Raw genomic sequence first — 12,419 nt, forward strand, 5'->3', positions numbered from 1 at the left:
GCTGGAGCTGTCCTGTGACTCTGTCATTCTTTCCTGCCTTGCTTCAAAGGACCATAGAGGAGCCTCCAACCAGGTATTCCACTGTTCCTCCTTTGTTGTAGGGACCAGCAGGAGTGTAGAGAGGTGGGAGTACTCTCATTCTTTATGGCTCAGAGACAGACCTCAGACCATGGGGTAAAGCTATGGGAAGGCAAGTTCAGGCTCTGTAGTTGGGAGAACATTCTAACCACATTGGCTGCTTACTGTTGAAATAGACTACATGGTGAGGTAAGGAGCTCCCCCTCAATCAGTGACTTGCCCAAACACCAAAAGCTAGTTAGACTTGGGTCAGAATGCACACCCAGAGGGCCTGAGTGAAAAGAGGGTGCCCTTTTTACTACCCAGAGGCCTGTGACTGCCATGTATAAAACACCACAGAATTCTAAGCCTAGGCTTAGTCCTGAGCTAATGGAGGTGTACATACTTGCTGACTGTTTTACATCTTGGTTCCAAAATAGTGAACAGTGAGCCATGACATCAGGCTTTTCCTTTTATTAGGTCTTAGAAGACTCAGAGGTCCTGGGAACATCATCTGCAACCTCACTGAAGAATGTGGTAAGAAAAATACATATGTGTGTGTGTGTGTGTGTGTGTGTGTGTGTGTGTGTGTGTGTGTGTGTTGCATCGCTGAGGTTGCTGCCTGCTCATAGAGGGCTCAGAAGCGCTTCTGGAGGGCAGTCTGGATGTTCTTCAGCAGGCCCCACTTAGCTCGGTTCTTCCCACGCCCATCTGGGGTTACCACCTGCAATGAGAAGCAGAGCCATGACACCAGCCACAGGGAAAATAGTAGCTTCCAGGAGCACGGCCAGTACCATGTACCAGACCCTCACACATTATCTCATTAACTCCTCATGATGGCCACATGAAGCAGGTGCCACTGACCCCCTTGTATGAATGAGGACACTGAGGCTTAGGAGGATTAGGTAGCTTTTTGTTTTTCTAAAGTCATACTCCTAATATGTGGCGAGACTGGGATTTTGGAGACCAGTTTCTACTTCCTTTAAGTCACTGCATTTAACTGAGTGCTGTGACTTCAGGTGGGCTTCTTCATAGAGCAGCCCTCCAGAGTGTCCCCTCAGCCCCTGGGAATTCCTTCTGTCATAGCTGTTATAATTTGTAAATTCCATTAATTCAGACTCTTAACAGACTGAACGTCTTGACTGGGTTGTAGAGATGGTGATAAGTCTTTCATCTCTGTAACCTCAACACTGGTTAAGGTAAAGAGAAGGTTCTCAGAGAAGTGGATGAGAGGTGAATAGAACCACAATTTGTAAATCTGCCAATTGCCTCTCTCTGATGCTTCACACTGTCTTTGATTGCCATGAACTGTCAGAGCTATCTGGAAAGGGCAGACTGTGCTGGGCAAGTGTCCTACAGATCTAACCAACTCAGCTTACATGTGTCTCTCCCTGCTTTACCTTGAAGGTGCTGGGTTTCTCCAGGCTTCTGGTCTGGCAGCATTCCTATTCCTTCCCAGTACACATTTACTGTAGAGGCATTTAGGAAGTGAGGCTGAGATCCAGGGATGAGGGATAGCCCACTGGATCAGTGGACTCTATCTAGACAGATCAGGACTCAGAGGGCAGATGGGGTAGGGATACATTTTGGGTGGTGAAGAGTGGTGTTTGAACAATGTCCCTATATGCAAAGCTTTTAACTTTTTATATTTGTATTCAAAAGGAAAGGGCAAAAAAAGAAATAGACAGTGATTATCATTATGCCCTTTACTTTTACCAAATTTTTAAATTTTAAAGAAAACAGGGCTTCATATAAGGTAAAGATCATATTACATGCATAACACTAGGTTGCCCATTGCTGGATAAAGATGGAGATAATACAGAGAGACAGCCTTGGTAAAGATAGTGGATATAGTATAAAATATACACATCAAACTAACAGGGGTGATAATGAAGGGATAACAGTGTTGTGGTGGGGTTGGGAATTGACTCATAAAACATAGGGGATTTGAATTCTGCTATAAAGTAGTCAGGGTCTCCAGAGAGAAAGATCATGTGTGATGTGTGGTGGGGCAGTGAGGATTGGGGCATGTTTATGAACAAAGGGATCAGATGAAACAGGACAAAAGAAATAGAGAACAGAACTTGAGATACTAAAGAAATTGAAATGGTAGTTGACATCCTCTTCCCTGCCCAAATGCTCGGATGGTTTTCCAAATGAATTCTAACAAACTTTTAGGAAAGAGTTGTTAAGAAAACAGGAAAAGAGCAAAAATTGCCTACCTCATTTTATAACCTAATAAACTATTGTTTCTGAAGCCAGATAAAAACAATATAAGCAAAATATTATAGGTCCAGTTCACTTATGACCATAGGTACAATAATTCAAAATAAAATATGAGCTAACTAAAACCAAATATGTTAAATAATTACATCATGATCACACAAGGTTTATTCCATGAATGCAAGTCAAGCTTAACATCAGAGAATCAATGTAATTCATTCCATTAAGGCCTAAAGGAGAAGAATCATATGATTGTCTCAAACAATACAAAAAGGCATAAGATTGTACAGCTCTCAGAAATTTAGAAGAAATTTCCTTAATGAGAATTATACCATCAAAGCTAAATACAAAATCATCATAGCCCAGTGGAGAAGCTTTAAGATCAGGAATAAGACAAAGATGCCAAGTATTTCAGCTTGTATTTTCTGTGGGACTCATGCCCCTAGCCAAAAGTCTAGGAAAAGAAAAGACATAGAGGTTCAAGGATTGTAAGAAAAAGCTATAACTACCATTATTCATAAATGACAGGTCATAGCCTAGAAAAACAAGCAAAATCAGCTGATAAACTCTCAGAATAATAAAGAAGTTTATCAAGATTGCTGGAATCTGGGGCACCTGGGCAGCTTAGTCAATTAAACATCTGCCTTTGGCCTGGCTCATGATCCCAGGGTCTTGGGATCGAGTCCTGCATCAGGCTCCCTGTCAGTGGGGAGACGGCTTCTCCTTCTCCCTTTGCCCCTGACCCCCTCGTGCTCTCTTTCTCGCTCACTCTATCTCTATCTCAAATAAACAAATAAAATCTTTTTAAAAAGATTGCTGGAATCAAGATTAATGCCTAAACACCAATAGTTTTTACTTATTTTTTTAAAAGATTTTTAAATTTATTTATTTGACAGACAGAGATTACAAGTAGGCAGAGAGGCAGTCAGAGAGAGGAGGAAGCAGGCTCCCTGCTGAGCAGAGAGCCCGATGTGGGGCTCAATCCCAGGACCCTGGGATCATGACCTGAGCCGAAGGCAGAGGCTTTAACCCACTGAGCCACCCCGGCGCCCCACCAATAGTTTTTATTTTAAACCAGCAATACATTAGAAAATATAATCAAATATAAGAGAATATTCATAATATCTACAAAAGTCTGCAAACTATTTAGTTTAACCAGGAACATATAATACCTCTATAAGAAGAATTTAAAAGCCCAAGTGAAGCACATTGAAGATGATTTGAATAAATGTCAGACATATTACAAAAATATCAAATGCCTCCAAATTAATTTAGAGACTCGATGACTTCTTAATCAAATTCTATTCTTGATATTCTGCTTTTTTTTTCTTTTTTTTCAGGAATTCAATTTACTTACTCCAAAATTTATATGAAGGAACAAATTTTTATGATTATTCAAATAAACTTTAAGAAAGAAGGGTAAGAGGCAGACTTTCCTTAGCAGTTCATCAAGACAGAGCACAAAGCTGAGGTTAAACAATAAAACCAGTGTGGTATTGATATAGAGACAGACAAATATGCCTACAGGAGGCTGTAGAGAGCTCAGAGACAGACCCCTGCATATATGGCACTTTAATATAAGATGGTAGTGGTACCTTTACCATATACGAATGAAGAAGATATTGCTTGGTGGATGCTATTGGGAAAAGTGGCTCACTAGATGGTCAAAAGCAGTGCATCCCTATGCAGCATTACATGGATGAGCTCTGGATGGATGAAAGTTCTAAATTTGCCAGGTAAAACTGAAGTTAATAAAGGAATTATGTGGGAGATTATCTTTGTGATCTAAGCCTATGGAAGGACTTTCTTAAACAAAACTTCAAAAGGTCAAACCAGAAGGGAAAAATAATTGATGAGTTTGATCATATCAAAATGGAAATTTTCTGCTGTTTCATGAAATACACTGTGAGCAAAGTTAATAGACAAATGTCAGAATGGAGAAGATATTAACAATGTCTAAAGCCATTATCTGGACTATATCGGGACACCCTGCAAATCACCTAGAAAACAAAAAATGCAATAGAAAAACGGGCAAAGGATATTTTTCAGGCTATTTACAGAATAGGAAATCCTGAAAACTAACAAGTATATGAAATGAAATTTCAAACAATAAGGAGACAGCACTTTGTACCTATTGGATTAGCAAAATAGTAGAAAGCTGCCCACATGCATTTGGTCCCTAGGTTGTGAGGGCCCTTGTTCATTCCATATGGACCCATACACGCATGTACTGACATCAAGTATGCACGTACTCTACAACCCAGCAATTTCACTCATGGTATATATCTGATAAGGGCTGAATTGTGTCCTCCCAAAATTTATATCTTGAAGTCATATCCCTAGTACTTCAACATGTGCCTATACAGTTGACCTTTGAACTATGCAGGGGTTAAGGGTACTGACCCCCTGCACAGTTGAAAATCCATGTATAACTTTTTAGTGCCCCAAAACTTAACTACTAGTAGCCTACTGCTGACCAGAAGCCTTACTGATAACATAAAAGGTCAATTGACACACACTTTTTATATTTATTATATGTTATATTCTTATAATAAAGATAGAGCAAAGAAAATGTTATTAAGACATCATAAGGAAGGGAAAATACATACTGCACAGCAAAAAATCAGTGTATAAGTGGACCCACACAGTTCAAACCTGTGTTGTGCAAGGGTAAACAGTATTTGGAGGGAGGGCCTTTCTTTCTTTCTTTTTCTTTCTTTCTTTATCTATTCATTATGTTGTGTTAGTCACCATACAGCACATCATTTGTTTTTGACGTAGAGAAGACCTTTAAAGAAGAGATTAAGTTGAAATGGGGTCATTAGGGAGGGCCCTGATCCTTATAAAAGGACTGGTATCCTTATAAAGGTAGGAAATTTGGACACACAGAGACCTGCTAGAGGTGTCCTACACAGAGAAAAGGCCATGTGAGGACACAGGAAAAAGGCAGGTGTGCAAGCCAAGGAGAGAGGCCTCTGAGAAAACCAGACCGGCCAACAATATGATTTGGGATTTCTGGCTTCCAGAACTGTGAGAAAATACATTTCTATTGTTTAAGCCGCCCAAATCTGTAGCATTTTGGTATGGCAGCCCTAGCCAACAAATACAATGTTCCAGAGAAATTCTCACACCCCATACTGCCCACAAAGTGTCGGGAAAAAGGTTCTTCACTGCAGCACTATAGGAGGTCACTTGTGTGTCCGTCCTGACAGAGTGGACAGGTAACATGGTGCCCAAAGGACAGCATCAGGAATACGGGACTGAGTGTGCATAACGACAGGGCTAGAGCATAAAAATCCAGCATTCAGGGAGAAGAGGTGAGAAACAAAGTAAGCTATGTGGCCCAATACTGTTTGTGCAAATTACCAACACGTTCAAAAGAGTACCCACCATGTAAGAACTGATGAAAGCAACAAGATCCACATAAACTGTGTTGGAATGGATGTCTGGGAAGGAATGGCCACAAAAAGGAATACATACAGAGACAAGAAAAGGGCCTTGCATAAACCAATGCTGAAAATGGACCATGAACTGAAGTGTATGATTAACTCAACCCTCTGTGTATGAGGTTAAAAATAATAGATCTGGCTTGACCTAAATTATCCTCACTCCAGGGTTCAAGTCTATCTGCAGAGCAATAGGGAGAGACTAATAGGGTTCTATTTGCATGAAGATTGAGGAGCTCTTGGCAAAGAATGAATTCTAAGGAGATAGAGAGTGAAAGCCCATTTTTATTTCATTTCAGGGCAGGAAGCGGCTATGAGTATGTGGGTGGTGTGGGGTAGGTTTGGGGCAGTTATTTCTGAGTGTGGGACGGTGTTGATCCCTTTGACTGGCCTGCAACCCCACCTCCTGAAGATGCAGATCTCAGCCTAGACAGAAGGTCTGACGTAGGTACTAAGGTAAAACCACAAAGTAAGATCCCTAGAAGGCTGGGCAGCCTGGCTCTGTGCTTGGAGTTCCAGCCTGGGCAGGAAGGGAGCAGCACTGTACCAACTTGTAGCAGCTGACAGGGCTCCTGAGCACATGGGAGACACACCAGGGGTGACCCTCAGTACAGATGGAGAAGGAATTTGAGAGGATGACTGGGGGCAAGGATGGGAGCATTTCCTAAAGAGCTATTGGGAAAGCCCCTGAACAGTAGCAGTTTGTGACAATTGTTGGGCCTGAATTTTTACTTCCAACTTTGATATAATAGGGAACATCTGGTTTACAGACTGTGACAGACAGAGTAATGGCCCCCAAAGATGCCCACATCATGATCGCGGGAACCTAGGAACATGTTATGTTACACAGCAAAGGGGAATTAAGTTTCCTCCTGAGCTGGTTTTAAGACAGAGAATATACTGAATCATCAAGTGGATCCAGTGTAATCATGAGTTCTTCGAGTTGGAAGAGAGGGGGCGGAAGAGAGCCAGAGAGTGTGAGAAGGTGTGAGAAGTGTGTGTGTGAGAAGGACTCAGCCTAATGTTTCTGGCTTGGAAAATGCCGGAAGGGGCCATGAGCCCAGGAATGTGGGCAGCTGCTAGCAGCTGGAAAAGGCAAGAGAATAAACTTCTAGAGTCTCCAGAAGAAACACAGCCTTGTCACAGCTTGATTTTACTCAGTGACACCCATTTTGGAGCTCTGATCTCCAATATAAGATAATAGGTAAATATGCATAGTTTAAGCTTCTGATTTGTTACGGTGGTAATAGGAAACCAATACGTAGATGGAAAGTTCGATTTCTCATGGGAAGACTTCCTGGAAGTTAGCATAGATTTAAAGTCAGAGGGAGACAAAGTAAAGAGGCTCTTTTCAGAAATGAAATGGGGGTGGTGGTCAGGAGGTACCCTGGGGACCAGAGGCAGAGCAGGAGGAGAAACAGGCTAAAAGATATATGACTTGTCTAAAAAACACATTTCTCTCTTCCTTCAAAACTATCAGTTAGGCTCTTGGATGTTAGAGGCTGTTGGTGGAGGGCTGTGGGCCAAGAGGAGTGAGAAAGACCAGCAGGACACCTGCCCTCCTGGGGCTTATAGCCTAGTGGAATTGGGGCTAGGCACACCAGGTCAAACAATGCCCAATCTTGCCTCTCAAAAAAAAAAGTCCCACTCTCACTGGGTCCCATCCCACCCCAGCATGGGATGCCCTGTCCCCGGGGTGGGGCCCCTGCCAGCCCAGACTTAGCTGAATGACTGTGGTGCAGGGGACAAAGAGCTCCAGCTTGGATGAAACCTAGGTTCCCACTCAACTCCTCCTTCAATTTACATGAGGGCAGACACTTTCCCTTCCTGAGACTCAGTTTCCTTATCTGTAAAATAGAGGCAATAAATCCCCACCTTCAGTGGTTGGTAGATCAGTGATAATAGACAGGGTCTGACATCGAGTCAGCCTTCAATAAATGGGACCTTTAAAAAGCATTCAAGTTAATTTTCATGCTTCATGTATTATACTTCCAATAAAATCCCTTAAAAATCAGCAAGTCACAGACTATGAAAATCAAATATGAAAGGTGTTATTTCCCCTCCTTTTCAAAAGTACAGATGATGGAAATATTGTATTTTGGATAAGAAATGATTCGGCTACCTCATTACAGCATTTTAAATGAAACCTTTCAGGAATACCTGCATAGAACCAGTGCCAAAGGAAAAGTATTTCGATTTTATAGGAAAGAACTGAAGTCATTACTTTTATGAAGCTTTATAAATGTCATTCAAACACACCATCTTATTTTCATTTGCTATTGAAGCCTTTACTTATGCAAATCATGACAAATGTTAAGGAAGCCAGTGTTTCCCCTGGAATGCTAATATAATCACAAAGAGGGAGGAAGAATTACTTCTGAAGGAAAAATCTATATTGCAGCTTTGCGAGTCAGATAAAAATGAAGCTTCCAGAAAACCTCATTAATTAGTGCTCTGCTCATTTAGAAATTGTGTTAAAAAGCAAAGAAACTGGAATGAGTTTCTTTCCCATATAGGGAGTACAAATTAATCGCATAAACACAATTTTAGGGGGAATGTTATTTCTTGACTGATTGCATAAAACACTTAGCTTTCAGGGTTCTTATGGTACTTTGTAATTATTAATTTTATTCCTTCACTCTTTAATTTAGACATTCATTCATATATTCATTTGTTTGGTCACATTTTCAGTCATGTATTCATTCAATAACCATTAAGAACCCGCGATACGCACAGTGCTGTGGTAAGCATTGTGGGAGAAAGAGAGATGAGTTAGACATCAAGTTTGTTTTCAGGGTTTGGAGCTCAAGATGAAGGACAAAACATCTACCTAAAAAGGGCCAACACATTTCAGTCTCTCTACCCCTGTCCTTGACCCTAGCATGGAAAAATGACAGGAGATACAGGGAAAAAAAAAATGTAACAGCATTGAGTGCCCTTCATGGGCAAGACATTTTTGAGGAATTCCTAAAAAATTAGCGGTGGGAATTAGAGGAAGGAAAAATCCATAGTCCAAAGGACACACTTCAAAATATGGTAGCAGCTATGGGTGTTCCATGCTTGGGAGAGGAGTGTGGCAACAAGTATTGGGCTCTGAGGCACCTGCCTGACAGGGGATCTGGTGGGGGTAGAGCAAGAGGAGCAGCAAGCATGACTTTCTATCCCACTTCCTTTCCAGGGGAGTGTCTGACCTCTTGGGAGCGGGAAGGAGTGCATGAGAGTACTGACCCCAGAGTCAGTCCAGAGGGACAAGAGAGCCTCCACCTTCAACAGACTTGCTACTGGTACACTGGCCAACAGCATAATCCTGCCCCTCCCCCTGATTCCCCAACCAATCAGATTGAGGTAGCAACCAATCAGATTCTCTTCTGCAAATATTGGACCTGAGACAAAGGGAGCATTGCTAGTCAGATTGTGTTGGTCACACAGAAGTTGGGCCTAGACAATTCAAAACTACAAGCAAGCTGAATTTAGGGGAGGAGATACTACAAACTAGCTGAAAGTGGTACAGATTCAGACAGAAGCAGACATAGAAGAGTGGGCAGAGGGAGGACAGACAGAGACAGAGAGACAGAGAGAAGAAGGGAGAGGAACTGATTGCTTGTCAGGTCCCTTGGGGATCAGATGTATGTCCTGGCTGGAAGTGGTCTCATGAGACTCCACTCTCTCTGTACCATAATTTCACTTTTCAAAAGCTGAAATGAATGGACTTACTATCTTTCCTTTAAAGAATCCCCAATTAAGCCATACTAATCTTATCCCAAAGAACATCATCATGGTTATACAGTAAGATAGTTCTGAGAAGTCTTGATATTTTTCTTCCTTTTCTTCTTTGAGTATCAGTAAAATTATACTTATGAATGTATATCCCCTGGGGGATATAAAGAAGAGTCAGCCTTACATCACAAAGAAGATAGGAATAATCCTGTCCCTTGTCTTTTGGGAGACCATTCTGACATGCTCAGTGGCTATTCCTTGACTTTCAGATAAACAGCAAATAAAAATTTTTAGTATAACTATGTCCAGAATATTGCATGGGACACATTTATACTCAAATTGTTTTTTGTATGCGTCCTGTATTTATGTTTGTTGAATCTGGTACTGTACAATTGCTCTGAGTCACCACCAGGGCTAATAATGAGCTCTTTTTTTGTCCTTCTTATGCTACAATTATCTGTTTAATAGACCTTGAGGTCCTTGAAGGCAAGGATTATATCTTACTTTTTCTGAATCTCTACATCCTAAAAGACTGCCTGGCCGAAATGTTTTTCTTTTAATCTAACTGAACTAACAATTTTCAGGCCTCATTTGCCAAGTTGGTTGAGGCCAGCAGCCTTCTCTTTCACCTGAGTTAACAAGTTTTCTGGGATTAGAGGGGGAAGCCACACAGTAGGTTCTGTGATCTTGTGATCATCTTAACAGAGCTGCATCAGAGCTTGTAAAGATTGTGTGTCTTAGAAAAAATGTGCACAGTACCTTGCAGATGTCACTCCATTGCCCAGGACCATTGTCATTGATGGCTCTAACTTTAAACAGATACTCAGTGTTGGGGGTCAAGTTGTGCAGCTCCAGACTCTGCTGCATTATATCCCGAATTTGCCCACAAAGCTCTGTCCGCACATTGTTAGGAGGAGTAGTAATGAGTTCATAAAATTCCATCTCAAAAGAGTCCACGTCTTCTGTTGGGCATGTCCAATAAACCTACAAAGCAATGAACATGTGTGTGTGATACTAATATACACCATTCAGCTTTCTTTCCCATAAAGATTTGTGTCATTAACTATCAGTGGGGTGAGTTCAAGCTGACTCCATCTCCTCCAGCTGCTGAGGGTTTTGGCCTAGACTATGTGCAACAGTCTTGAAAGGCTGCTTGATAGGGCCTGACCTGATGCTTGTGATGTATTTAAAGAACAGAAGAATGCTCCTCTGGGTTCTGTTGCCATCAGTCAAATGGCGATGACCACTGGTCTCCTGACACAGCTAAGTAAGGTAGTTCCCATTTATTGAACACCTTCTATGCATCAGATTCTGTGTCTGACATTGCCTAACTCACCTAGTCTTCACAACACCCTGGAAGGGAGATTTTATTTTCTCACTTCACAGTTGAGGCTCAGGAAGGTTACATTTAGCAAATTCTAATAGAACCACAGACTACTAGAAGATGAAAAGTGTATCTATGCCATCCCTCTGTTTTACCCACAAGGAAGTAGAGTACCAGAGAGGTGAAAAGACTTACCCAAGTCATGAAGAATATATGTTCACACTCAAAACATAAAATATCAACATTTGCAAAGAGATATACTAACAACTAGCAGGTTGTGCCTGGCATATAAATATTTTATACTGCTTCTATTTCTAAATAGATATTGTATTCTTTAAGTTTTAATAAATTCAAATGTTATGTTTATAAAATTAATTTATAATTACTCATAAGTGCATAGATTTTTATGAATATATAGTTATTTTTATATATTTATACTTTAAAATCTTTTATAAATTTATATAATTCATCAAAAAAATTAACATTTTTCCTGATTACCAAAACTAACATACTCATTGTAAAAGACTTGGAAAATACAGAAAAAATATAAAGGATGAAAGTAAATATCACTTATAATTCTAAAGTTCAGTTAATAATTAATTTCTTTCCAATTTTGAAACATACACACAGAGATACATATAGTTTGGATTATATTGCTTTGATTCCTACTTTCTTTCACTTTTTATATTTTACATATTTCCCTATCTTATGAAAAACTTTAAAAAGCACCATTTTAATAACAATCCCATAAGTGATTTAATCCTTCTAAAGTTGAACATTTAGGTTGTTTCTAACTTTACACTAATAAATAATGATGCAGTGAAGACTTTTAGGGCATGAATCTTCATCTGAAATTTTAATCATTTCTCTGGGAAAGATTTCTAGAAATAAGATTGAGTTTTTAGAAAAAAAAACTCCTTAGGATTTTTCAGATGCATATTGACAAGTTATAAGACAAACTTTGAGAATGTTTTTATGCCAATAGCCTAAAGAGGACTCTCAACCATCATTTGTGAGAGAAGTCAACACAGATTTCATCTGGGCATTACTAGCACTATGTTTCCCATGTAAACTCCATTCTACAATCCTAATGGGGATCAATGATATCTTCACATCAAATACCACTATTTGGCAGTAGGTTTAGGTGTCCTCTCTTGACAGACAATGTCTTGACTAGGTCTTCCCTTTCTTGGGCTTATCCAGGGACCACTAACTGGTGATGTGGTGTGACGACAGTTTTCCAAGCCCAAGTATGGAGCTACCATCACCAGTTCTTCCCTTCCAGAGCAAGAAACTGCCAATCTCCTAAACAGTCTAGGATTCAGGGAGAGACCTAAGGCCATTACTGAGCTAGTGTGACACACACTGCAGGCTTTGCTGATCTAGGATCATTTGGAAATGAAGGCTCACCTGCTCAGTTATGGGCATCTCATCTGTGAAGAGCAGATATACTTTGCTGTGTCTGAGAGCCTGTGGGAAGGTATATTCTACTTTGCAATGTAAGGTCATTCTTACTGGCAATTATAGACTCTAAAACATAGATTATGATATCTCAGGAGAACAGCAAAGTAAATCTTGGTCAGAGTCTGGCTTTCATTTTCTTGTTTTTAGACCTTTGATATTAAAGTGTGGTTTGCAGACTGGTAGCAATG

The 12,419-nt window shown here is 40.5% G+C and overlaps 1 protein-coding gene across 1 annotated transcript in view; it reads right to left on the minus strand.

Moving 5' to 3' along the window:
* Nucleotides 1-522: 522 nt before the first annotated feature.
* TRIM42 (tripartite motif containing 42) overlaps nucleotides 523-12,419 on the minus strand; it is a 29,948-nt gene continuing 18,051 nt past the window's right edge. The window contains exons 4-6 of the mRNA XM_047700810.1: nucleotides 10,203-10,427; nucleotides 639-781; nucleotides 523-606 (exon numbers count right to left, since the gene is read on the minus strand). Of these exons, the coding sequence (XP_047556766.1) occupies nucleotides 695-781; nucleotides 10,203-10,427 (312 nt within the window). The 3' untranslated portion in view covers nucleotides 523-606; nucleotides 639-694. The remainder of the gene's footprint in view (nucleotides 607-638; nucleotides 782-10,202; nucleotides 10,428-12,419) is intronic.

The sequence above is a fragment of the Lutra lutra genome, chromosome 1 (genome assembly GCF_902655055.1).
Source record: "Lutra lutra chromosome 1, mLutLut1.2, whole genome shotgun sequence".
Taxonomy (NCBI): Eukaryota; Metazoa; Chordata; class Mammalia; order Carnivora; family Mustelidae; genus Lutra; species Lutra lutra.